Source organism: Psammomys obesus, unplaced genomic scaffold (genome assembly GCF_907164565.1).
Source record: "Psammomys obesus unplaced genomic scaffold, mPsaObe1.curated_primary_1811, whole genome shotgun sequence".
Lineage (NCBI taxonomy): Eukaryota > Metazoa > Chordata > Mammalia > Rodentia > Muridae > Psammomys > Psammomys obesus.
The window spans coordinates 9,579,771-9,607,560 of record NW_026585691.1 but is presented as its reverse complement, the minus strand read 5'-3'; the positions used below and the strand labels follow the sequence as shown (position 1 = coordinate 9,607,560).

Sequence of the window (27,790 nt, the reverse complement as noted above, 5' to 3'; positions counted from 1 at the left end):
TGTGCTTTTACCCATTTCCCTGGTATTCAAAGAAATGAGACAATAAAAGGAAAAACCTGTTCAGGAGGATTGAGAGCACAGTCTAAACGTCAGTGATTTGTGAGCTGTTGGGCGCCTTCGCCAGAAGAACAGCCTCCAGTTAGATCCCTCACAAATGAGTGTCATACCATTGGAAACTACCCACTCAGTGCTAGGGCCTGAGTCGCCCTCCTGTACTTGGGTGTATGCATGAGGTCTTTGTGCAAACACACACGGCCAATTTAAAGGGCCGGGGGGACCTGAATTCTAGCAGCTAAAAACATTTCCAAGCCCCATAACCCGGCAAGCAGGCTTCGGGATGAGGCTGTCCCCACACAGATGGAGCACACGGGGGCTGAGTCAAAGGAAAGCGGTTATTGTCGCCCTGGCAGAGATTCGGCAGCCTCCAAGAAGCAACGTTTCTCATATTCAATTAGGGAACCAACCTAACTCCAAACCTCACATTTATGGCTGTTCTTGATGGTGTCAGCGCATTTGTTCTCCGCAGCGCTGCCCATGGAAGACTAAGCATCTTTTGGGTAATTCAATACTTGGGAGCATTTTGTGGCGCAGAATTGTGAAATACTTCTACTCAGGAGCCCTAAGGGAGATCTCAAGCAGATGGTACAATCCAGAGTGGCCTGTGCTGCTCAGAGAACACACTGGCTGCCTGACCCTCTGTCTTGGCTCTCTCCTGGCCCAAGACCCACTTCTAGAGCCAAGACAGAGTGGGCAAGCTACAGTATGCCTCCCACAGGCCCTGGAGGCTCTGCCCAACTCAGGGGAAGTGTTCCTTTTCTAAGTAACCAACTCTGGAACAGCGGTTGACTAGGCATACATTTGGGGCCAGGAAATCTTTTTTTCTTTTGGCTTTTGTTTCCCTTTCTGACAGGGTCTCATGTAGTCCAAGCTGACATGAATTCAACATGTTTCTGAGGATGAGCTTGAACTCCTGACCCTCCTTCCTCTACCGCCAGAGTGCTGGGAAGTACGGGTTTGTATCACTACATCCAGGTTGTGAGGCTCTGGGGATGGCAGCCAGGACCTGGTGCATGCTGGGAGAGCTGTCTACATCTTAGATTATCTACATCTTCCCTGAAGCATAAACTCCGTGCGGAAGTGAAACGCCTTCTTTCCTGTTCAGGTCAGTCGTCAGCAAATAGGGGGGAGTGTAGACCCTCACTCAGATCTCACCCCTCCGAGGCCTTTGCATTTGTACAGTTACCCTAACTCATTTCTGGGCTCTATTTCCTCTTCTGCAAGACTTCCTCAAGGCTCTCAAAGCATCTCCTTACGCTCGCTGCCTGGGCCACCTGGCCTGGTTGTTTTTGTTTTTGTTTTTAATTTTTTTTTATTTATTTAAAGATTTATTAGTATACAGCGCTTGCCTGCAGGCCAGAAGAGGGCACCAGATCTCACTATAGATGGTTGTGAGCCACCATGCAGTTGCTGGGAATTGAACTCAGGGCCTCTGGAAGAGCAGCCAGTGCTCTCAACCTCTGAGCTGTCCCTCCAGGCCCTGGTTTCTTAATCTACCCAGTCACCTCATGGAAGTAATAGGGCTGTGTCCAAGCACCCCTCCTCAGGTTCTCAGGCTGGGCCTTCCACAGCAGCAGCCTCCTAGCCCGGTGCGCTAACATGGGAAAGAACAAAATTGCCTTTCCCCGGGAGGCTTGGGCCCAGGGCATGAAGGTGGCAGAGGCTCAGGCCTGGGGTAGGGAGTTTAGACGCCCACAGAGGGGAGTGCAGAAGCACAGTGAAGGCTGTCCTAGCCATCCATAGCCACCAGGCTGTCAGATTCTAGACTACCCTCAGAGGGAGAAAACCTAAAATCTGGAAAAAAAAAAAAAGAAAACTTAAAATCTGGGCAGGTGTGTGCGAGAGAGAATTTGACTCTCTTTCCCCATACCTTCCACCCTCCGAGGCAGGGTAGCCCTCACTACGTAGCCCTCGCTGGCCTGTAACTCACAGAGACCTGCCCGACTTCCTTTCCCTCTCTCTTTCTCTTTTCCTCTGTGCAGCTCTGGCTGTCCTGGAACATTCTCTGTAGACAAGGCTGGCTTCAAACTCCAGAGATATGCCTGCCACCACCACCCAGCTCTTTTTTTTTTTTTTTTTTTTTTTTTAAGAAATAGTCTCACTTAGCTGCTGAGTTTAAGGCCAGACAGTTTACAGGATCAAGTTCCAGGACAGCCAAAGAGATGTAGAGAAAACCTGTCTGAAAAAAGGAGGAAAAAAGAAAAAAAAGGAAATAGTTTCATTTAACCCAGGCTAGCCTCAGACTTGTTGTATAGCACAGGGTGACCTAACTCGGCATCCTCCTGTCTCTACATCTCAAGTACTGAGGTTTTCTGTGTGTGTCTCTACGCCTGGTTTATGGAGTGGTGGGGATCATTAAAGCCAGGGCCTCATGAATGCTACCGACTTATCTACATTCCCCAGCTTTGAGAAGTAATTTTTTAAATACAAAGCCAGCTACACCCCCAATCAACACTTAGATTATCTACATCTGCTGAAGTTGCCCCCTTCAGGAACTCAGGGCTGGGGACATAGCTCATCTGGTAGGTGCTTCCCGAGCATGCGCAAAGCCCTGGGTTTGCGCGCAGTACCGCATACACCAGGGGCGGTGATGAACCCTTGTGATCCCAGCACTTGGGATTTTCAAAATTTAAGGTCATCCCTGGCTACACAGGGAATATGAGGCCAGTCTGGGATACACGAGCACGAGATAATCTCATGAAGAAAGGACGAGAGAAAGCTGGGCGGGGGCCGTCAACCCCAGCCTTCTGGGGGCAGAGGCAGGCAGAGCTCTGTGCTGGAGCGAGTTCCAGCCCAGCCAGGGCTGTACAGAGAAACGCTGTCTCACAAGACAAAAACAAAACAGGACAAAGAAAGAAAAGAGAGGAAAAGGATTGTGGGAGAGAGAGTAGAGACAGGCAGAGGATCAGCCTGGCTCCCAACGGCGGCTGCTGAAGGGTTTGGGATACCTGCACATCTCACCTGCCTAACAGGAAATTCTGACCCGGTACCTGCTGCGTCAACCAATCGCGCACGCGCACACACATCAGCTCTCTCCCTGGCCATCGTGGGACACAGGTCAGGTTGTTTCCACAATCGTCTGTTTCTAGTTTTCCACGCCGAGATAATCTCTGCTCCTCCCGCCGCTGGAAGTAACTCATAATTATCTGCGAGGAACCCCCTGTTTTACCTCGCAGGCCACACGCGCAGCTGAAAATGAGCGAGCTGGTTCCAGTTCAAAGCCGCCAGCTGGACCCCGCGCCCAGCCAGTGCTCCATCTGCAGTCCATTAGCCCTCCTGGCCTGGTTGCATCTTGTTATTACCCTCAGAGCCAAAAAAACAAACAGATGTCTCTCCCACAGCCCCTGCCGTCCCCTGCGTGTCAGAGGTTTGCTCCCAGGCGACCCCTGCCCCCCCCCCCCCCGCAGTTGCTTTCTCCAGTCATTCCGTTTTGTCACTGCCCACTTTCAGACACACCACCGCGTTCTGTGCCCCTCCCAACTGTGTCGAGCATGCCATCAGAGCGGCTGCTGAGGGCAAGCTCAGCTCAGCGGCGATTGCGCTCTCCCTCCTCTCCCTCCCCCTCTCTTTCCATATCCAGTTGCTGCGGTACTAAGAATGGAACCCGGCTTCCCAGCAGGACAGGCAAGCACTCCAGCAACTGAGCCACACCCCCAGCCCTACACTGGGCTCTCCTCATACTCCCACTCCTCCCCAGTATGCACTCTGCCAGATGCTGGCATGAGCTGAGGGTTCAAACTCTTCCCCACCCTGGTGGTTTCAGTAAGAAAGGTCCCTCAAGTTCATATATTTGAATACTTAGTTCTCGGGAGTGGAACCATTTGAAAAGATTAGCAAGATTAGGAGGTGTGGCCTTGTGGGAGGAAGTCTTCAACTAGGATGAACTCTGAGCCCACATCAGGTCCAGTCTCTGTCTGTCTGTCTGTCTTTCTCCCCTCTCTGCTTGAAGATCAGGATGCAACTCTCAGCTACTTCTCCATCACCTCTCCTACCTGCCTCCACACCCTCTGCCATAATGGACTAAGCCCCTGAAACTGTAAGCAATCCCTAATTAAATGCTTTCTTTCTTCTTCTTCTTTTTTTTTTTTTTTTTTTTTTTTTTTTTTATGAGTTGCTGTGGTCATGCTGTCTCTTCACAGCAACAGAACAGTGACCAAGACACCGTTATAAACCGCATCAGCCTGCCACCCAAGTTGCCATTAGTAAACATATCAGTGAAATAAAACTGCTTCTGGGGAAACACAACTTCCCTTCCAACCAGGAAGCCATTCTGAACCTTCTAAGTGTAAACTTGTAAACTGCAGAATGTGACAGTCAATAGAGCGTTGCTTTCTTCTCGGCATTTGGCTTCCCTAGAGTCCGAGGAAGAAGGTGAGTGCATCATAGCAGCTTCTAGCTGCCTCTCCCTGACACAGTTCCAGCCCTGCGCCGGGATGCCAAGGCTGTTCAGTGCACAAGCACTGACAACACACGGCTATTTGGAACGTGGCCAGTCTAAATTGAGATGTGGTATTGCTGTAAGACAATATTGGATTTTGATGACTTAAGACCCCAAGGTGAAAAAGACAGCTCATTACCTATTGTATATGGATTGCGTATTGAAATAGTGTGCATACATTACAAACGTAACATTTCACATTACATTACTTCACATTCTATTTTTTTACTCGCTTGGATGTGGCTATTAGGAAGTTTAAAGTTATATATCGCATTCATGTGCATTGGTTAGGGCTACAGTTTGGGGGAAAGCCCTCACACAGGTCTCGGTGTAGCTTCCAAGCCTGTATTATTTCTTCTTTCTCGCTAAGGCTACCTACCTCGGCAAGGCCTAATGACTCATTAGAAGCCTTTTTCTATTGGTTTTGAGACAGGGTCTTCTGTAGCTCAGGCTGCCCTAGAACTCCCTATGTAGCTGAACTTGAACCCCTGACATTCCAGTAACCACCTCCCCAGTGCTGGGGTTGGAGATGTGCATCATCATACCTTGTTTCCGACCAGAGGTTTTCACACTAGGCTCCCAAATTCCTTTCCACAGTGCCCCCCCAGCACAGTGGAGCTTCAGCAAGCAAACAGAGCTCATCACGGAGGATGCAGCCACACCATCAGGGGCTAAGTAGAAGCTAGCCTGCTGCCATCGGCCTGGAAGAATATTTATGCTGCTCTTGGACCAGTGCCGAGGGTCAGAAAACTAAGGAAGTCCTTCTCCTGGGCTGTGCTTTCACATCTAGCACCAGTGGAAACCCCGTTTGTTTACACTGAGATTGGCTGAGGTTTGCTGTGCTCCTTGCCTCTTCCTCCCGTGCGTGTGAAACGTGCTTGTTTTGGGGCTGGAGAGACGGCCCAGTGCTTCAGTGTGCTTACTGCTTTTGGAGAGGCCCTGGGTTTGGTTCCCAGAACCCACATAAGACAGCTCATAGCCATCTGTGACTTCAGTTCAGGAGACCTGATGCCCCCTTCTGGCCTCTGTGGGCACTGCACACAGGTGGTGCACATACAGGCTCACACACACAGATTTAAAAATACTCGTTAGAGGAAACTATTTTCAGGGACACACATGATTTGCCTTGATAAAGCAAGAACTTAAACTGTGGCCCCAATAAGGTACCAAACAGTGCTGCTATGCCTACAGTTGTGAATAAAAGGAACAATTCTGGCCTTTCCTCTCTGCATGTAACAAGGAAGCACGTAAGGGCTATGTAAGTTTAACTTTAGGACAATTCACCCTCTTTGCTATTGAGACTAAACATCAGAGGCCTTACCTGAGAGGGGTGACCAGGGCACGGAGTGCTGAGTCCCATTGGTTGGTGCTCGAAGTCAGTTTCCACAGCCTCATGTTGACAAAGAATGGAAAACCACACTGGGTGTGTCCTAATTAAAATTTCTTCTGCTGTGATGAAACACCATGACCAAAAGCAATTTGGGGAGTGTTTATTTGGCTTACTCTTCCAGAGCACTGTTCATCACTGAAGGAAACCAGAACAAGAACTCGAGCATGGCAGGAACCTGGAGACAGGAGCTGAGGCAGAGGCCATGGAGGAGTGCTGCTCACTGGCTTGCTCTTCATGGTTTGCTCAGCCTGCTTTCTTATAGTCCCCAGGAATACCATTCCAGGGGTGGGCATGACCCACAATTCGGTGGGTCCTTGTGCCCTCCCCCATCAATCACTAATTGAGAAAATGCCCTATAGGCTTGCCCACAGTCTGTTCTTAGGGAGGCATTTTTTTCAACTGAGGCTCCCTCCTTGCAGATGATTCCAGCTTGTGACAAGTTGACATAAAAACTAGCCAGCAGCCTGAATATTACACAGTTGGACACCTCGGTGTCTTTAAAGTAGACTCTCCAGTCCTCCCTTCTTATCCTTTAAATTTAAGAATGTAGCAGAAAGCCACCTGTAGCTGTCTTTTCTTAAACTCTACTTCATTTTGGGGCGTTTAGGCCTCTACTTCCTCCCTTCCACCAACCCCTCGCAACCTTAAGTAGGAGAGAGAAAAGGTTAGTGGCGAGAGGAAGCCCAGACCCCTTCTCCCTGCTAATTAGGGTCAAGGGATTCTTTTGGGGGTCTGTACCAATCTCTGTCAAACGCAGACACAGCTAGCAGGCTCTTCCATGCGGCTACAGCCCAGTCTGCCACACCATCTCTGGTCTCTCCAAACTGCTCCACGCCACATGCCACCACCGAACGCCACACACCACGGAACCCCGCACCTTCTCTTTCTCGGCTCTCATAATTACACCCTGAGTCCTAGACCACGGCCCTCTCATGCTGCACGTGGAAGGCTGTTACCAGCTGTCAAAGATGACCCCGAGCATGTGACAATTAACAGGTGTGGACAAACTATAGCCCAACTAAAACCCCACACTTGGGATCAAAACAGAAACATATTCACACAACACAACTGAGTTTACAGTGATCAAAACTTCCATTACACGAGGAGGCAGAGTTTCCTAGGCACAGTCTAGAAAAGGGTCCCAGTCAGGCGTGCCTTTGGTTTGTGATGAAGGATCTTTCTGCCGATCTGCAAAGGGAGGGTACCACATCCCTTTACTTGACCATGGGCCACATCTCCTCAAGCAAGCCCTGACCACGGAGAACTTTTTCCACCTGTCACAGACAGCAGACCGGAGACTAGAAGCTTGAGACCCATCATCTGTCTGGACAAAGGTGGACCAGCGGTGAGGGACGCAGGTGAAGTGCCCATCCCCGCTGAGTCTGGGAAACTACCAAGAACTGGGTTCTGGTAGTCCCCAGGGGGATCCTGGAGAAGGGAAGGCCTGGCTAGTTGACTCTTGGGTTTTGAGACCAGCAGAATCTGTGGAGACTTCTGACCTATAGAGCCGTTGAGGTCAGATATAGGTCATTGTTGGTCTAATGTTCTTGTGGAATGCATACAATTTACCCTTGTTCATTCAAATGCCGATTTCTCTCTCCTGCTATCTGGTTTCCATCAGGACATGGCATTGTGATGGGTATTCTAAGCATCACCTGTCTCAAGTTTGTGTAAACATGTCACCATTTGTTCTCTAAACTGTCAATTAAAACAACCAGCCACAAGGCTGAGCAATGGAGAGGATAGGGTGGGACATCCTGGTCCAGAGTGGAAGAGGAAGGAAGCAGGGAAGAGGAGGAGAATCTAGAAAACAGGACTTGGAACCATGAGGAAGAGATGAACCAGACCTAAGATATGATTAAAAGCAAGTATATTGTGGGAAAATCTGAATGGGACGAAACTATGTGAGCTTGGAGGTTTAGGGTGGAGTAACTATTGCCCAGCATTGTGCTCTAGGTTAATAAATCCTAGCCTCTGTGTGGTGATTTGGGTATACAGCTGGTTTAGGAATAACCAGTTTAACTAAAAGATAGATCAATGGTAATATGGTTGAGTTATTTAAACCATCAATGTCAACAGCGTTAGGTGTAGCTGACAGGAAAAAAAATCCTTCTCTTTTCTCAGGAAAATGCAATGGGTTGTGAAAATAGATTTCAACAGTCATTGGTCAATATATAAAAAATGGTGGAATGGAAAGATGGCTCAGTGGTTAAGAGCACTGGCTGCTTTTCCAGAGGACCTGGGTTTGATTCCCAGTACCCAAATGGTGGCTCACAAGCATCTGTGACTCCAGTTCCAGGTGATCCAACGCCGTTCTTTGGTCTCCAGTGGCACCCTCACGTATATGTGGGCACGTCACACACACACACACCTTTAAAAACCATTAACTACAACATAGACTTTTTTGAGATGGGAGGTTATTTCCTGTGTCATGGTCAATGTAGTTAGGTGGCTGCACCACTTAATGACACTTCTTCTCCTGGAATGACTAATTCTGAATATTATCTCAGGGAGCCATTTTTCTTCTCAGTGATTAACAACATTTGCCTTGCCGGGCATGGGGGTGCACGCCCTTAATCCCAGCACTTGGGGAGGCAGAGGCAGAGGCAGGTCTCAGCACCCACAACAAACAGCTCACAATGGTCTGTAAATATGGCTCCAAGGGACTTGCTGCCCTCTTTTGGTCTCCGAGAGAGCATGCTTTCAGGTGTGTTCTATACAGATAGAGATGCAGAAATAAAAACTTACCTCCTCTGTCCTTAAGCTGCCCAAATGTAGGTAAAAATTATGCAGATAATCACTAATACAAGGTTACTAGTTCTAGTGTAGATCAGTGCTGGGGTCACTGAGCCCAAGAAAGTGATGGAAAGAGAAATGATGAATGTTCCAGAAGTCCAAGCACTGAGGACTTTTAGTGATCAGCAGTGGAGGGTGCCTGAACGAGATCTGATATACTCTTAAAAGATTAAAAACAAAACAAAAAAAACCAAACAAGCATTCTATTCCTTCACATCATGCACACCAATCCCACTCATTTCTCCATCCCTTCTCATCTGCCCCTGCCCTTGTAACCTCCCTCCCAAATGAAAACAAAAAAAGATCTTGTTGTAGAAGTTTGAGTGTGTCAGTGTGTTCCACTATCGTGTCCCCTTTGTCCACACTTCTTTACCTGCAAATGTTTACTGATCTGGCCCGAGGCCTCTGGTTTCTGCTCCACCGATACTGGATCCTCACGGGGACTCTGCTCGGCTACCCTGTTGTTGCCCCGTGTCGTGGAGATCCTGCAGCTTTGAATTTGCAGGAGAGGCCCTTTTGAGTGCTCCAGCAGTTCACAGATAGGGTAGATGTTGGGGTGGGTCAACTAGAAAGCCCCGAGTCTGGGCCTGGGTGTTAGCTGAGTTGGTCTTCCTACCCGTTCTCTTGCACCAGGTTGAACTCTCCACTACAGCCCTGGCTGGTTCCCAAAAGGCAGCAACTGGCAAGGGACAGGGCCAGCTCTCCTGTGCTGCCCAGGAGAGGTGCAGGGCCAGGGTGTGTGTGTTGGGTCGCTTTAGCTTTCTTTATTGCTGCAGCAGGCAAGAGGTGTGGCCAGCTCTTCCTCTCCCACCCTAGGGGTTGGCTCTTTTAAAATATTCACTTTCCCCTCTATGGTATCCTATCCCATAATGCAGTGGTTCTCAACCTTCCTAATGCTGTGACCCTTTTAACACAGTTCCTCATGTGGTGACTCCCAAACATAAAACTATTTCCATTGCTACCTCATAACTGTAATCTTGCTACTGTTGTGAATCACAATATGAGTATCTGATGTGACCCCTGTGAGAGGGTCGTGACCCACGTGTTGAGAACCAGTCATAATGCATGTGATTTTAGTCATATGCATATCCAATCATGCATAGCATGGAATAGGGGATTCTCCCCCAAGTTTATGAGAAGACATACCTATTGCAAATGCATCAGTTCAAGGAGGACCAGCCCTTCTGTGGCACGCTGGGTACTGTCTAAATCTGATTGTTAACAGGGGAGAGGAAGCTTACACTTGCGTAGCCCAATGCAAGGGAGGACTCCAGGGGTTCGGGGGTGCAGTTTTTGGAAAGGCGTTGTGTGTGCACAGTACATGCTGGCTGAAGGAGCGAGGCTATTGAGTTCATCATTATAGGGAGATCCGTTGAACCCCAAACCACAGGTCAACATTTTAAAGTGGAGACAGGCTGTCCATCACAGAGTTAAGTTTCCTCAGCGGTCGTTCACACGGGTCAAGTACGTCTTGAGAATCTGAAGACATCACTCAGTACAGTAGTCTGAAAGCATTCCTAGGTAAACCAAGTCACAGCTTTGTTTTTAAAATTAGAATAGAACTTTATTTGTGGAATTGAGATTTTTGAAAATGATTTTATAGTTTATGCAATAAATTTTGATACATTAATCTGGATATACATTTACCATATAAGAAAAAAAATTTAAAAACAATGTCAAATAGCTTTATCATCAAAACCAATTGTGTTTAGCTTGACATTTATAAGGAATAACTTGAGCGTTATAAATAAAAAACTAAAGCAAATACCATTTGGGTTTGCATTTGTAACGCAATTTTGTATTTCATTTTTTGGGGGGGGGCGGGATTAGAGAAAACGAAGGCTAAAATGCTTTCCTAGAAAAGCACAAAGCCTTCGCTTTGTGAGAGTGACTGCACAGCTCCCAGGGGGACGCTGACACTGGCGTGAGGGGCTGGTGTTCCACGCAGGGTCCCTCCAGACCACAGGCTCACACCAGGAGGGGGGACGCCTGGTCTCCTTAACGCCAGGTTCTAGTGAAGCCACTGACCATCCAAAGGGGTATTCGGTCTAACGAAAAGAAAGCTTGTGTTTCCTAAGCTCTGCTGCGGATGCCTTCTCGGGTGATGCTGAACAACCCTGTACAATTAGGCCTGTTTTCACAAGATGGTTTCGCCCTGTTCCATACAATGCGGGCACTCCAGGTAACACACCGGCCACACTGGTGTCACTCTGCACTGTGGAGAAGTGGACTCCAATGCTACGATCCAGGAGGAAACACAGGCCGGCAGGCGGCGTCTCTCCATCCTCACCTACCGTGAATCTTTTATTTATTTTCAGGTGAACATACTCACTGGGTGGGGCGACAGCGTGGCTGCCTGAAGCAGAGCCTCTGCCAGGAAAGTAAGTCTCTAAGAAGCGCTGCCTGCTCTTTCCCTGCTCCAGAACTTACTAGGGTCAAAAGACAGAAAGGACGGCATAGCTATTCACGCCCGTCAGACGGAGAAGCTGGAGCCCAGTGGCGCGGGTTCAGCAGGCCAGGGATGAAATCAAGACTGCACTGGCGGCCGAGCCGCCTGGGAAGTGTGCACTGGCCTGGGAACTGCTTTCCTGACCCACACACTGAGTGGCCTATGGAAAGTGTTTCCCCGCTGTGGCTGGAATCCTCACCATGCGCCGGCAGCTACTTGCCATGGTACATGCTTAAACCAATGGCCCGAGTACTTACAGGCCCCCCCACGGGGCATTTACGTGAAACTTTGTGGAAAGTTTGTAATATGCTTAAGCTAATTCTACACATGCCACACACAAAAGCAGGCTTAGCTTTTTTTCATATGTAAGAGCATTTTCCATATAAACACACCACTGTAAGGATGAAGGAAAGGAGCCTTGGCACAAACGAACGATCCTGGCAGTCGGACTGGGACCTCGCCTCCCCTTCCTTCTGCCTTATTCTGTTCATCCCTACTTTCCATTGTTCATGAAGTCACCTACACATTTCTAAGCTCGAGGATGAAGACGGAGCTGGCCTTCGCTGCTGACAGTTGTTTTTTTATCTCAAGGGCCTGGCACCTAGCCGGCACTGTCTGCATATGCTGATTCACGCATGGTTCTCTTTCTGTACCTCAGTGTGGTCACTGTGGGATTCCACCTCTAGCATTTTGTCCCAAGGGTTTTTTTTGACTTTTCATAAAACATAATTGTCATAGTAAACAGTATTTTTTAGAAAGCATAAGAAACCTGGTAACAAATTTATACAAATTATGCACTGAACTACTCTTTGGTTATTTTAAACAAATTTTTTATACTAATGTGATACTAAAAATATAAAAATGCAACTACAGAAATCGCTTAATCTGTAAACATAATGAACTCCGTAAACACGTATGTACTACGTGACTGCACAATCGTGAAGAGTGGCTGGTAAGGGGGCAAATCATACATGTAACTCGGTTCTTCACGGCATGCTTAGAAACACTGCTTTGTGGAGCTTGTGTCGTGGCTGAAGGGATTCTAAACGCGCTAACACAGAAGGACTCTAGCCTGTGTCTGAGCCTCGGGCAAGAGCGAGACCTAACACTTTCTACGATTGCAAATAAAAGCTTGCTCCACGTGTCTCCTGAATTGCTGTAGACTCAAGCTGCATGCTAACAAACGTGAAATACTTCCCAAGTGAAAAGTAAAAAAAAAAAAAAAAATTTGTTTTTTTTTTTGTTTGTTTGTTTTTGTTTTTGCAAGTGACTAAAAACATATGTGATACATCTTCCAAAGCGGCTTCAAAGGTCTAGGCAATAAGGTGTGCTAGGCAGGTCTACAGAATGCGTAGCTACAAGTGGCGCTAAGTGTGTCGCGGTTTACTCAATATGAGAGAGACTTTCTTTGTCCAAATTTCATCTTAAAGAAACATCAACTTTTTCCCACCAGATACTCATTACAGATATTTCACAGTTGGAATCTCAGTAGTTTCAGAAGGATGTGCCTAGCAAGATGAGATATGGTCAGAATGCAGGCGCACAGGACTCGAGTCCTGTGAGCATGCGTGAACCTTAACGACAGGACAAAGAAACTGGACAAATGAATACGTCAGCATGGTGGTGGCTGAAATCATGGACAAACTATCCTCTGGTCTCGTGGGAGAAGCCAGTGACAACCTTTTAGAAATTTCTGGAAAGTGGTAAGATGGGATTTTGCTTTTGCTTAGAAGCTATGGTGGTCAAGCCCCCACAGCCTGTTTCGAACACCTGCCTCTCTAGTCGACCCCATCAAAGCCCTGCGTGTTCTCGATTGCCATCTGAAGCTTATCCCAGAGCTCGTCGAACGAGTCATAGGGAGGCAGGTCCAGGCGATTGAAGCTGAAAGGACAGAGAGGATCTGGTTAGGATTGACATGGTGCAGGGACGGTCACCATGGTAACCACAGGATCACTGCCACCAGAGGTCTTAATAGGCTGCAGGCTCTCCTAACTCTCTGTCCTCCCCTCCCACCTTGACCTTGTTAGCCTCCCACAGGGAACTGTTCTAGCGCTTTGGGGACTCATGGAACGGGGGATATGTACAGCCTGCACTTCAGCTGGGCCTCTCTACCCTTAGCTTCCTGGATTTTGAGCATGGATCTGTGTTCCCATCTCTCCCTCTCTTCTAAGGCCGTCACACACCCTACAGGAGGGCATGGCAGGGGCCGCTGGAGGCTGGCGGGGAGGGGAACTCTGCTCTGCCAAGGGAGCCAGCTCTACTCACCACGTATGTGCTCTTGGCAGCTTGTCCGGGGTGCCCCACTGTTCAACTGTGAAGGACTGGGGTCCATTTGAGCCTGCGGGGAAGGTGAGTTTCTGCGGGTTAGTCATCTTCACCCACAAGTCCCTAGACATCGCAACACACCTTCGCTATATGCAGAGCTCGACACACAGAAAATGAAGCAGAAAAGAAAACGAAGCCTGCCCTGTGCTTGGAGTTGCCTGCCGGTCATAAAGCAAACTGACTGTCATTTCAACTGTGAGCGGAGCGCCCTCCTCTGGCCCTGGCCCTGGCCCTGCTGCTTCTTCCTAGGACTTTCTTCACAGGTACACAGAAGAAGGGAAGAGTCCCCTTCTGCTCTTGATTCCCTTAAAAAATAGTTTTAACTTTTTTCTGCTTATATGTTACTAAAAAAAATTGAAAACAAGAGAATAAAACACGGCCAAAGAAAATAAAAGCCACCCAAATCCTAGCATGTTAGGTGGTTAGTTTGGGGAGGGATTTTTTTTTTTTGCTGCTGTGTGTGCGTGTGGTTTTCTTTTGTTTTGTTGTTTCCCGGTGTGGAACTCAGGCCTCCCACATGCCTTCAGTACTTGACTACTGAGCTGTAGTCTCAGCCCCGAGTTTTAAGAAAAGTTAAGTTATATTTTCTCTGTGTGTATCCGGGCTGAAGACGTGCTGAGGCCAGAGAACAGTGAGTGGAGGAGGTCCCCTCCACCTGTGGGTTCTGGGGATTGAACTCAGGTTATCAAGAAGGGCGGCCAAGTGCCTTGAGCTACTGAGCCGTCTCGGGGCTGGGGGGGCTGTTTTCTTTTTCGTTTGCTGCTCAAGCCTGGCGGTCACTCGCAGTCCGGGCTGGGACTCACAGTGTGGCTGATGCTGCCCGTCAACTTGTGTCAATCCCTGGGCTTCAGATTCCCAAGTGCCGGGATCCAGGTTGGGCTCAGACACCTGATTCGTGACTTTTTCTGAGTGTGTGCACACGCGAACACACCGGTGGGTCTCAACCTTCCAAACGCTGAGATCCTTTAATACAGTTCCAGAGGGTGTGATGACCCCAACCATAATGTTATTTCGTTGAAACTTCCTAACTGTAATTCTGCAACAGATATGTACTGTAATGTAAATGTCTGAAATGTGACCCAAAGGGGTTGTGACCCACAGGTAGAGCACATGACCCTGTTACATGCTCTACATTTTTTCTCATTATGGACATTTTAGAAACTGCCTTTCTTTTTCTTTCAGAGTTTCCACTTAGCTTGCTCCAATCCTCAACACCCCAACCACCAAATAACTTGGGCTCTCACATCCTGACCGGCGACTTTCCATTCTTCTCCTCACGTCTCATAATCTCTTCCAAATGCGCACGCACAGCTGCCAGAAGCAGCAAGAGAAAATGTACTATTCTCAGCAGCAAGGTGTAACTTCTCATCTCACCATCCATGCTCAGAGTCACAGCTACAAGTTTTGGTACTGGGGCTGCCAAGAGCTCGGCTGTTATGAGCCCACAGTGCTTTGCCGAGGACCCAAGTCAGGGCCGCTGCACCCACACTGGGTGCCCTACAACCTCCTGTAATTCCAGCTATGGGGGCTCTGACACCCTCTTTTGGCTTCCTTGGGTACCAGGCAAGAACATGGTACACAGACATACATGAAGGAAAACACCATTACACATAAAATAAAAACAGAGAGGGAGCTATGTGGCTTTATCTGGGGCCTTGCCATTTTCACAAGAATGAAGAACCTACAGAAAGCCTTTACCCCACGGCTTACCGCAAACCACAGAAGGAAAAATACTATTCCATGATAAAAAAATTAAAGCTGGGCAAAAAACCTACTTTTTATTTTATTTTATTTTTTAATTCCAAAGCAATCTTTGAGTTCTTCCTCATCTGTGGAGAATATATTTCAAGTTCCCTGTGGGCATCTAAAGTAGTGGATAGTATTGAATCCCGTATTTGCTGGCGTTACGTATACACGCCATATCACACTTAAGAAACAAAAAAGTAGTAATAATGAATAAAGAGAACAACCTAACAGTACAGATTAAGCAAAGGCATGTGACTGTGGCCTCGGCCCTTTCTGAAATATCCTTTAATATTTTTGGACTCAAGGACTGCAGTAGCTGAAATAGCAGAAGGTGAATCCTTGGGTAAGAGGGGTAATTTAACTTTTTTTAGTGCAGCTCATGTATTCTCTAAGGCCACTGCTCACTGCTGAGACTTGGCAAACACTCTTTTACTGCTGTCCTTAGCCAGTACCCTAGAGCAGTGGCTCTCAACCTGTGGGTTGTGAGCCCTTTGGGGGTTGAGTGACCCTTTTACAGGGGTTGCCTAAGATCATCAGAAAACACAGGTATTTATACTGTGATTCGTAACAGCCGTGGAACTGCAGAAGAGGACTGCAGCGTTAGGAAGGCTGGGGACCGCCAGGCAAGAGGCACTGCTGTCCCTGCGACCAGAGAGAGAACAGAGCTTATGTTCAAGGATGAAAGTGACTCCACCATTTCCCAGTTTCTCCTCCACCATCTGATTAGAAGGTAGAAAAGCAGCGTGGCCTGCTTCAGTATGTCACATTGTATCACTCAGAAGTCCTAATTCTCTGTATGCACAAAGTGCATGTGTGTGTGCTGGAGGGCCTCCTCAGGTCAGTTCCCTAAGGCACCATCTCCTCTTGGGGACAGGGTCTCCTACCCACAAGTAGCTTGCCAAGTAGTCTAGGCTGGCACTTTCCAATCAAATTGTCTCCCGAACCCTTAAAGTAATTTTTTTTTAAAAATTACGCTAAACAAGAAAATGGTGGCCAGGCGCAGTGTCACACACCTTTAATCCCAGCACTTGGGAGGCAGAGGCAGGCAGATTGCTTGTGAGTTTGAGGCCAGCCTGGTCTACAAAGTGAGTCCAGGACAGCCAGGGCTACACAGAGAAACCTTGTCTTAAAACAAAAACAAAACAAAACCCCCCCAAAACCCCAAAACCCACCAACAACAAAAGAAAAAGGCAGAACTTGAAGACTCATCAGCCATGAGAATGACAGCCAGTGCCTGCATTTCTGCGGTATCTATGCAGACTCCTTACCATAGAGTTCAGCAAATCCATTCATAGGCACACGGGAAGTGCCGGTGACGAACTGAAGCAGGCGAATTCTTTTTTCTGCGTCCATCATCAAAACAGCCTGAAAAAACAGAAAGACTCATTAGAGAAGAGTACTGACAAATTATCCAGCGGGGGAAAAGCCATTAGAATTCAGAGAATAATCACAAAAGTTTTGCTCTTCTTGTTCCCCAAACCCTTGTTTCTAAGGCTTTTCTCTCAGGGCTGGGGTTAAGGATGCTCACTGCTCTTGTGGAGGACCCGGGTTCCACTCCCAGTACCCACATATTGCCTCATAGCTGTCTGTACCTGTCGTTCTAGGGGAATCTTGTGCCCTCCTCTGGCCCTTGCAGGCACTGCAAACGTGACATATCAACACACACACAGTTTAAAAACCTTTAATCATTACATTACTGATATTACTGAATGGGGTATCCGTAAGAGAACCTGAAGAAGCCACGATGCAGGTTATTCCACGTCCCTGAGAGAGGCCCCATCTTGGTGAAAGCTACCGTGTCTGCCCCAGCTCGTTTACTACAGTTCCGCACGCTTTCCCTCTTACCGCTACATAGGTGGGAGTGTGGACTCACACTCAAAGGCACACCGCACAAAACCAAAGGTCTGCTTCCTCTAGGCGGCATGGTCTAGCAGACTGTACACAAAGCACGGTTTGGCTTACCTTCCAGAACCACTGGATAACCTGGTGGTTCATGCTGTAGCCATTTTTGTACTTTGTATGTTCCTTCCAGTCGCTCACGTCCACATCTCCCAGGCCACACATGAGAAGCTGCAGACAAGACACAGTCAGAACCGAGAGCAGGAAAAACTGTGGCAAAGCTCTGTTGTCCTGGAACTTGTCACATAGGTCAGGCTGGCTTCAAACTCAAGAGATCCACCTGCCTCAGCCCCAGTGCACCACTACATCCAGCCATAGCTGTCTTAGCGTAAAACAGTGCTCTTTCTCCATCTTTCTTACTTCATTTATGTTTGTATGTGTGTGTCTGCATGCAAAAGTAGTGACATGCATATGAGTGCGAGTCAGGACAACTGGGAGTCCATCTCCAGCCCAGGGGTCAAACTCAGGCTGTCAGGCTTGGCAGTGAATGCCTTTCCCAACTGAGTCATCTTGTGGGCTCTCATTTTGAAGACAGGGCACCTGTAGCTCCGGTTTCCTCCAAACAGTGTAGCTATGGATGCCACCAAACCGCTGATCCTCTTGCCTCCACCTCCCAAGAGCTGGTTATCAGGTGTGCGCCACACCTGCTTTTAAGTGCACTGAGGACGGCACCCAGGGCTTCATACACGCCGAGTAAGCCCCACCTCCTCCCCCATTCCCTCCACAAACTCTGCCACTCTACCATCTAAGCTGAATCCGCTCCTCTCCCTCCCACTCCTCTGTAGTCCCTCCTCTCCCCAGCGGTGCTGAGGACTGAACTCAGGCCCAGAGTTTTCACCATTCCCACCCACACAGAGAAATATTTCTTACCTCTAGTTCATTTTCATCGAATATCTTGATGAGATCCTGTGGAATCAGCTCAAAAAATCCCTAGAAGGAAAGCAGGTTGCAGGCTCAGCTCCCAGGCTGGGGCATCTTGGTGGCATGGGAGCACTCCCACTTGTACACAGATCTTCGGGAGCACTCTCACTTTGCCATTGTACAGTCACAAGCTCATCACTGTGATATCAATATGGCTGTTCTCTGCTTTTATTTCTCAAAGTGGCTGCTTTAAAACCTTCCATCACTTCTCAGGCCTCCTCCCTCCCTCCCTCCCCACCGCTTCTTCACAGTATCAAGAAGGAGATGAGCAGAAAGAAATCCATGCCCCATCCTGGCTGCGCCCACTGCAGAGGAGGGAGGACCCTTCTGCAAGCCTCTTACCTTGTTTCCTCAGCTCCCTCCTCCTAACCATCCTCCACCCCCTGCAGTCTGCCCAAGCCACAGCCGCCTTAAAAACACCCCTCTCTTCTTCCCTTCACAGCCAAGTGTATACAGTATGAAGTGCTAAATCCAGTCGCTCACACCCCACGACCCTGTCACCTGCCCTGCCTGGGACAGGGCCAACATCAGATGTAACACTCTGGATTTGTATCCTATTTGATATCAGCTGCTTCTGAGACATTCCGTTTTGTCTTATGTTTGCAAATGCCCTGCTGCACATGTGGAGGTCAGAGGACAGCTTGCAGGAGTCAGCTCTCTCCTTCCACCACGTGACCATATGTGCCTAGGGTTCAAACCATTTTCATTCATTGTGTGTGTGTCTAGGCATGTCTGAGTACATGTGGACACTTGTGTGTCTGGAGGGGCGGGGGCCTGGGGGCTGATGTCAAGAATCACCCTCAGTTGCTCTTTTACCTTATTCACTAAGTCAGGGACTCTCAATCAAACCCAGAGCTCACTGATACGACCAGCCTGCGGGGGGCATCAGGCAGAGTGAGGTTGGGTTTGGTGTGGGTGTCCCCTGCTTCTACCTTCCAAGGCTGCAATTACAGCTACCCACCCAGCATTCACTTGTGTTCTGGGATTAGAACTCTGGTCCTCATGGTTGACTAGCAAGGACTTTGAAGGCTCAGCACTTCCCCGCTCAGTGTTTGCTGCTCAGAGTGACTGTATTTTCACAGTGAGCATCTATTCCAGCAATATTGTGCTAATATAAATATATGCTCAACGGGGCTGGATGGATGGCTCAGTGCTTAAGAGTCCACAGCGCTCTTGCAGGGGACCCGCGTCTGTCTCCTAACACCTACCTTGTTGGGTGGGTCACAACTGCGTGTAACCCTAGCTCCAGGGCTCCTTTAAGGGCCTTCACAGGCATGCATGTGCATATTATTTCAGAAACATGAAATTAAACTGAAAACATACTGTGAACGGTTTCACAAAGCCAGCCACATCTCATCCCTCTCAGACGCACTGAGATGCAAACACTTGAAAGTTAAAAGTTACAGGCGGTTCTCTGAAGTGATGGGAAGGCAAGAGAAAGAGCACTTTGTACCTCTTTAAAGGCAGCCATTTGCTTCTGGATTCGGTTCACAAATCGCCACTGTATCACAAGGCTAAAAGGAGAAAAAAAGTAAAACAAAACATTTCTTTTTTTCCCCCTCTACACACAAACCAAGAAACAATTTTAGGACATGTTTATTCCACTTAGGAACAGACAGACTAGCTGGGCCCAAGGCAAAAGCTGAACAGAAACAGGGAGAACTAAAGTGTGTTTTCCTAAGAAAATTAGATTCCGGCATAGGGGAAGAAAGAGCAAGTAAAGGAAAAATCTTCTCAAAAGTAAATAAACAAATTAATTAATTAAGAAGAAAAGAAAGCAGCACAGAATTCTTTCTAGAACACTCAGAAAGGAAGCACTCACTAGATATACTCCTTTTTGTTCTTGTTGGTGACGACAATCTCTGAGCCGCCAGTTTTCAGTTCATGTTGATGTGTCTAAATTAAACATGACATGGTATTTTAGCGAGGAAAATGGGGGTGAGGGGGGATGAGCATGAGTTACACCAGAAGCCTGGTGCTTTAAATTAAATCCATTCAAAGGAAACTTAAGTATTAGTTCTCCTAAGATAAACAGGGAATCACCAAATATCAGTGCGGGCACAACAACCGCCCCAGAGACAGCGCCCACTACCGGAAATCGGTGGACAAGCAGGCCGCAGAAGGGCCTCAGGCATGTACTGATGTAGACACGTAGGTGACAGCAGAGGGTTTGCAAATGATATATCTGAGAGCCCACAGACCTGTCCAAAAAGTTCTTCGTCTATAATGAATCTCAGGTCCAGCTCCGTCGGGTCATTTTCAAGAATCCAGCGCAGAGAACTGTAATATTCACTATCCTAGAAAGGAAATTACATTCTAATTAATGGGCTAATTCATCTTACAGTGTTGGGGATTGAACTCGGGACATTGTACATTCTAGGCAAGTGCTCTAACATTGAGCTATACCCCTAAGAAAAACCTGTGTTAAAAAAAACAATCTGTACATACAAAGCTACCTCACCGCCCATGACGGGCTGGGAAGATGGCTCCCCTATCACCTATATGAAAAGCTGCACACAGGGCCCACACCTGAAATCCCAGCGTGAGGATTGCCAGACTGCATGAGTTCAGGGCTGGGCCACACTAAACACAAAATCATAAGCAACCCACACAGTGACTATGTGCTCTTACAGCTCCTAAAGAACCACGCTGGGGCTGGGGCTGGGGCCCAGCTGCTGGAGTACTTGCTGACATGTGCAAAGCCCAACACTCGGTTCCTAGAAAAGCAGAAACCAGGTGCGGCCGGTGCTCCCAGCACCCAGGAGGAGGCTCAGAAGCCATCCCTGGCTCCACAGAGCATTGCAGAACAGCCTGTTCGCTACCTCAAACATTTGTTGTAGCACAGAAAGTACAAGAAAGAAGCAGCAGGTGCCTGGAGAGACAGCTCAGTGGTCATGAGCTCTGGCTGCACGGCAGCAGACCAAGGGTTAATTTTCAGCACCCACGTTGCGGCTCACAACTGGCTCACAACCATCTGTTACTCCGGCTTCAGGGACCTAAGCCTTCTTTCCTGGCTCTGAGAGCACTCCAAAGGCAGAGTGTTGTGGAGGCTCCTGTAAAGAAATGGAAGGCCAAGGACCAAGTCTTATGTGTGCTGCTGGTGGCCCCGTGTGGGGTGGTGCGCGTGGGGCCCAAGGTCAGTCACCAACTATACAGTTTTTACAGACGGTGTGGTTTTCAAAAAGTTATGTTTATTTTTTATCCTATGTACATGAGGTGTGTTGTGTGTGTGTGCTCTGCCTTTGGAGTGCCAGCTTTAAGCCCTTTGTCACAGACAAGTATAACTTAAAACCCAATAGGTGTCTAACTACTACATGGTATAAAGTACTTAGCAGAGGTCCAGCAAGATGCCTCAGTGGGTAAAGACAACTGACACCAGGCATGATGACCCGAGTTCATTCAATCCCTGGGACCCACATTATGGAAGCGGAGAAGGGACTTCTGCAAACTGTCCTCTGACTTCCACAGGTGTGCCATGATACAAGCAACCCCCCCCCCCATAAACAAATGAAGATTTAAAACGTTAGCAGGAAGCTGTCCATGGAGATGGCTCTGTGGGTAGAGGCACCTGCCACTATAGCTGACGCTCGGAATCCAGCCCTGGGAATCCCCAAGATGGAAGGAGAGAACTCACTCCCTCTATGTGTGGGTGCCCACACATACACAAGCAAAAAAAACAGGTAAATATAAAAGACAGATACAAAAGAGTTCAGCAGAAGGCATAAATAGTATTTGCAGCGCATGGAAAATTAAGACAAGCGTGGGAATCAAGCCAGTGTGCGGTGGACACAGGGAGGAGACCGGAAAAAGGCCCAGCTCAGAACAAGTGGGGCGGGGACGAGCAAGTTTCCTTCCAGTATATTTTATGCCAGAAAAATGTCCATTTGCATTATGCCAGAAAAACTGTCCATGAGTGTGTGTCATGCATCTACTCAGCACATGTGTTGAGAGCCCTGCTTTGTCAGTCTCTGCTTTATCCCATTGAGGCAGGGTCTCTGGCTGACCCCGGAACTGAGCTCATGGGCAGCCAGCTCCAGGGATCCTCCAGCCTCTCTGCCTTCCACCGCACTGAGGTTTCAGACACCCTTACAGAATGGCCAGCTGTCTCTGTGGTACGAGAGCAGAAACTCAGGCTCGTGTTCGCCCAGCAAATGCTCTTACCCACGGGGCCATCTCCATAGTCCTCATTTACATCTGGAAACATTAAAACATATTAATTTCTGTTTTCAAAACAAATCACCGGGGCTGTGTGTGTAGCTTAACGGAACAGCCCCTACCCAGCATGGGCAACCCCTGCCAGGCCCCAACTCTCCACACACGAGAGACCTACCACCGACTCCATGTCATGCAGCGTGATCATTTTCTGAAGCATCATCTTGTAAAAGGGGCGAATGAAAAAGCCTTTCAAGAAACAAAATATATTTAAGACGATTATCAAACGCCACAGGGAGATTAAAACTCATGTTTCAGAAAAACCCAACAATCCCATATTGAAAGAAGTTTGTTTCCCAATGCTAACCATCCAACAGCTTGCCATGGTAAACTGCCATCCCAGCCACGCGACCGATGAACTTGAAGTACGAGAGGTGATCTTCATTACACAAGCCCGAGTTTGGATTTATCTGCAGGGTGTAATTATCCCTGTGAAGACAAACCACACTTATGTCATCTGCTCAAAATTTCATAGGAAACCGTATCTAGGCAAGTGATTATGAAAATTTCTCCTCTTTTGTTATCTTCCTCTATGAAAACCACTGGATCTGATAATGGTCTTAAAACTAACCATTTCTGTCAAAAGGTAGAAATAATCCCAAAGGACAGGTAAATGGATAGACAAAAGCTGTCCATCTGTATGTACAAAGGACAAAGAGAAAACCCTGCCAATTGGAGGAGGGAGGGGCCCCTAAGACTCAGGAAGTGGGGCTGGAGACCCAGATCAGTGATGAGGACACCTGCTGCTTGTGTAGAAGAAAGCTGGGCTGAATTCCCAGCACCCCCATGGCCACTCACAACCACCTGTACCTCCAGTTCTAGGGATCTGATGCCCTCTTCTGGCCTCCGAGGGTACTTCATGCATGTGGTACAGATAGACATGCAGGCTAAAATCTATACACATTAAACAAAATTAAAAACAAAGACAGACCCAGGGAGTTATCAAAACTTGCAAGATCCACAGAACCCCTCTCCTGGGCTAGGTGAAGAGCAACAACTGTGGGGAGAAGAGACTCTGAGCTACCTGACGTCATGCAGTGAGCTCCAGGAACATGGCCTTTGTAGGCCCTGACCCACGCTAGGCAGCTAGCTTTGAGTCATCCCTGACGCAGGAGAATCAACCCCTCACCCACAATTCTAAAAGTAATTCAAGAAAGACCATGTTGGACTTTGGTAGAATCCTACTTGGTCTGTTCTTAGTACCCTATCTGGGGCAAACAGAGGTCTGTTCACGTTTCCCAAGGAAATATCACTCGGCAGATACTAAGTTAAATAATCCACACACTGAGGCCAAAAGCTGCATGGTACTGTGCACCTACTGTCACTAGAGAACAGTAGACCAGTGTCTGCCAGGAGACGGAGGGGAAAATGTTTAATGGAGACTTATTTCAGGAGGATGGGAAAAGTACAGAGATCAATAATGCAGAATGTACTTGAAATGTCAGCCAAATGTGTGCTCACAGAAGGCCAGAGTGGAAGCTCTGTGGAAGAGGGCCTTATCATGTGCAATCCACCGTGGAGACACACACACACACACACACACACACGGCTAAAATGTTTCATGTTATATAACCCAATTTTAGAAAGTCATTTCTGAGACGTCAGCTATCATCCCCCTGTGACATCAATCACACAGCTTTCTAACAGGCCACCTAGTTCTGGAGAACTGAACTGTTTTCACCTCATGTACACAGTCACTTAAAGAATGTGTGCCAGCTGTGATGTCAGTGACTACAGTCTTAGTTGAACTTACGTAGCAGAGTACTCGAACAGCCCGTAGTAAGGATTGAACATCTCCTTTGAAATGAGGAAGAACCACTCTCGAGCAACGCCTCCATAGTCAAGTCCCTTTTCACCATCAAACTCAATCCAGAGGCGAGCCTTGAGGAAGTCGGCTCTCTTCACTCCCATAATTCTCCGGTAAGAATCCTCCAGGATATTTGCGCGGCGGAGTTTCATTTCAAATTTGTTTGGAATGTCATTCTGCAGAGCCAGGGAGGAGAGACATGGTTTAAACCAGCCTGGCGTGTTACCACACTTCACTCTGCCCACGGCCGTTTTCCTGTAAGCAAACCCACCAGGAAAAACCCACTCGGGCGTATTGACCTTCCCTTCCTTCCCCTCTGCTTTAAGAAACAGGTCTGTTTTTGTCACACAGCCTGGCCGTGCACTTGCTATTTAGCTCAGGCTGGCCTAGAACTCAAGACCTTCTATCCTCAGCACCCCTTACCGCCCCACCCAGTTTAGACATATAGCCTTAACATTCTTCTACAGTGGCAGCACATACACACTTTCCCTAATCATTTCTGAGTTTTACGTGTAAAGAAGCTACAGACGGGGAGAACAAACCCTAGACGCATTTCGCCAGCAGCGCGTTCCACATGAGTTGCAGGCCTGGCCATTCTGCACCAGCGTTTCACCTACTGCAGGCTGCTCGCTCTCTGCCTGCTCCTGCTCCTGTCCCGGGCGCTGTCCTTATTCATTCACTCATCACACCGACACTGTCACAAGCTACTGTCTCCGTCTTATCATGAGGAAACTAGAGACTTCAGAAGCTGAGAAGGTCTGGCTCTCCAGCCTCTGCTCTTAATGTAGGACACCTGGCTCCCTCATCTCTTTTAGGTCCTGTGCTTTGGAGGCAAGTGTGGACAACTATGGCTCGGAGCCTGCTGTAAACACTATGAAGTGTATCTGAGTGTGTTCCCTGAGTGCTTTGTGTACAGCTGTCACGTCGGCTCTGTTAGGAGAACAGAAGTCTTCTGTCGGGCCAAAGAGAGAAAGAGCAGCTCTTCAGAGAACATGTCAATCCGCTAGTATGTTAAGGGGAAACAGAAAGCCCCTCAACTTAGTACAAACAACAGCCCACAGAAGCGGAATAAGCACCTCACTGGTTTCCCCCACAGTTCCTGCAAGTTAAGTAACAGCAGGCCTGGAGAAAAGTGGCTTTTCAAGACTAATCACCAGGCAACTGGTGCAGGAAAGGGCCTTGCTCTGGGCCAGGTCCCTCAGTGGGGTGAGGGATGGGGACAGGCATGAAAGGAGGCTGCTTCAAGGACCGCACAGCACGGGGGTGGGAGTGGGGGAAGGCACCACCAAGTCCAAACTTACAGAAGCCGCCCATGAACAGCTGTCTGTGGGAACAGCTAACAGCCTAAGGCAGGAAGGTCAGCATGAGTCGGAGGCTAGCCTGGGCCCCATCCAGAATGTCTCAAAACACCAACGATTTAGTTATTTATATTTAAAAAAATTGAGCACCGCATGCCCATGTATTTGCTTATTTATAAAGTGTCTGAGTAGTTTGTCTCTCTATGTGTATGTATGTACAGGTAAGAGGGCAATAGTTAATGTCTTCCTCAATTGCGTTCTACCATTTTTTTTTTTAACCTTTTGAGATATATCCTCATTATGTAGCCAAGGCTGGCTTGGAATTCTCTACGTAGATCAGGCTGGCCTCAAACTCAGAGATCTGCCTGCTTCTGCCTCCCGAGGGCCCAAGCACTGGACTATCTACCCATCTCCCTCATCAAACGCTTTAAAATCAGAACGCCTAAAGGTAGCGAACCATTTTCAGAGTAATTTAGACACAAAGCTATCATTTAAGGGTATCACTTAACTTTGGGAAAATTTAAAAGGCCTTTTCTATTTAAAAAGCTGGGGGGAATATAATATTTACACCAAAAAAATGTAGAACTTCATTTTGCTAAATTTGCAAATGAAAAAATACTGGCAGCCAACCCACCATTTTGAATCCCTGGAAAATTCACCCAAGGAAGCACAACCCAACACTCCCACCTAGTGGCCATGCTCCTAAACTGCAGGGAAAGGAGGAAGGGGTCAGTGCATGAGGAAGACATTATGTAGAAATGTTGTACTTAAAGCTATGAAGAACAGATGGCTTAACCCAGAAGTCTCAAACACAAAGTAAAAAGAAAATCTTCTGAGCACAAAGTCACAAAGACCAAGGCCCAAGAGACTTAAGGAAATGTCTCATGATGTTTTTCTATGTTACAAAGACTCCTGGAAAATAAACATGAATGTGAGCACGTTGCTTAACAATTGTTACCTGAAATACATCCATCCTAAGTCTGGAGAGAGGGCTCGGCAGTTAAGAGTGGGTACTGCTCATGCAAAGGACCTCACCCCACCTTAGAGCATTCACACTGCGCAGCTCACAAGCACCTGAACTGCAGGTGCAGGGGGCCCGGTGGCTGGGGTCTCCACAGGAAACTGCACTACACATGCGCACCCCCATTCTCTACGAGCGGCTGGTACAATGTCACGAACCTGCTTCTTCAGCTTTCTTCGGAAGAACTCGTACTTTCTCTTGTAATCCCGGGAGTAGGGCACTGCCTTTAGTTGAGAAATTTGGGAAAACAAAGAAAGTTTAGGTTGTTTTTACTCTAAACAGTATTATAAGCTCCCCCTGGATATTTTCTGAATATATATAGGATATATATATATATATATATATACACACACACACACACACACACACACACACACACACACACACACACAATAATTATTTGGAAATTCAAGTTTCATTTGAAGAAAAGCAAACAGAAAACTTAAAAAAAATTTAAAAAAATGTTTCTTTAAGATAAAATTGCATTCATTAGGACCCATGGCTGCAGTTTTTCTTTTTTCTTTTTTTTTTTTTTTTAAGGCAGTCTCTCTTATGTATCACTGGCTGTCCCTGAATTCTAGGTAGACCAGGCTGGCCTTGAACTCACAGAGATCCATCTGCCTCCACCTTACGAGTACTAGGCCTAGCAGCATGTGTCACCATGCAATATTGTTAAAATGTGACATGCCAGAGGCAAAATAAGTCTTTCAAGTAGAGATTTTTACTTCTGAAAAGCTTTGGAATTATCTCTTCTCCATTAAAGGAACAATTTGAAAAAAATATACTTTCTTGTTCAACTCCCAGGAGCTCCTGTTCTTTTTTATTTTAAAAGAGTACATACCAAGATAATAAACACTAATCTAAAACAAAACAAAACCTTACATTTAATTTTTATTAATTTTGTGAATTAACAAATTTGGAGGAAAATAAAAAAGTAGCTATATTAGAGAGACTGAACTTCCTATAATTAACCCAAGTCAAGGGTAGTATAATCAAGTACAATGTAAGTAATCAGAAAATGTGAACAGGACCTAAATAGTGGGTATCTGGAGTGGCTCTGGTTAAAAATCTCGTTGAAGGTGTGGCCCTGGAGAGGACAGGAGCAGCCACACGCACACCCCGTCACAGGCTGGCTCCTCCCCGGTGTGCCTTTTGGTTTTGGGGAGCATCCGCTGAGCAGCCCTCTGCCCCCGCCCCTGGCTGAGTCTCACTGTCCAAGTTTGGGACACAGGGTAAAAGCGGCCTCGCACCACCTTTTCAGAAAGGGGCCAGCAAAGGCTGCTCCTCTTGGAGCCCGACCCACAGCCCGGGGTGGGGACTCACTGGCCCGGTTACCGCCGCGCTCCGCAGCCGGGGGTCCTCCCACTGCGTCTTCTTCATGTCTGGGGAAAGACAAGAGACAGTCTTCCTCACGCCCGGAGCTCGGGGAAA

The 27,790-nt window shown here is 47.7% G+C and overlaps 1 protein-coding gene across 5 annotated transcripts in view; it reads right to left on the bottom strand.

The window, feature by feature from the left end:
• Positions 1–12,738: 12,738 nt before the first annotated feature.
• Positions 12,739–27,790, bottom strand: part of Nedd4 (NEDD4 E3 ubiquitin protein ligase) — an 85,696-nt gene continuing 70,644 nt past the window's right edge. For all 5 annotated transcript variants that reach the window (XM_055598375.1, XM_055598347.1, XM_055598359.1 and 2 more), the window contains 13 exons: positions 27,683–27,741; positions 26,518–26,583; positions 23,987–24,216; positions 22,541–22,662; positions 22,352–22,422; positions 20,223–20,318; positions 19,844–19,917; positions 19,475–19,535; positions 17,971–18,030; positions 17,164–17,271; positions 16,470–16,566; positions 13,396–13,468; positions 12,739–13,011 (listed from right to left, as the gene is read on the bottom strand). In XM_055598375.1, the coding sequence (XP_055454350.1) occupies positions 12,909–13,011; positions 13,396–13,468; positions 16,470–16,566; positions 17,164–17,271; positions 17,971–18,030; positions 19,475–19,535; positions 19,844–19,917; positions 20,223–20,318; positions 22,352–22,422; positions 22,541–22,662; positions 23,987–24,216; positions 26,518–26,583; positions 27,683–27,741 (1,220 nt within the window). In that variant the 3' untranslated portion in view covers positions 12,739–12,908. The remainder of the gene's footprint in view (positions 13,012–13,395; positions 13,469–16,469; positions 16,567–17,163; positions 17,272–17,970; positions 18,031–19,474; positions 19,536–19,843; positions 19,918–20,222; positions 20,319–22,351; positions 22,423–22,540; positions 22,663–23,986; positions 24,217–26,517; positions 26,584–27,682; positions 27,742–27,790) is intronic.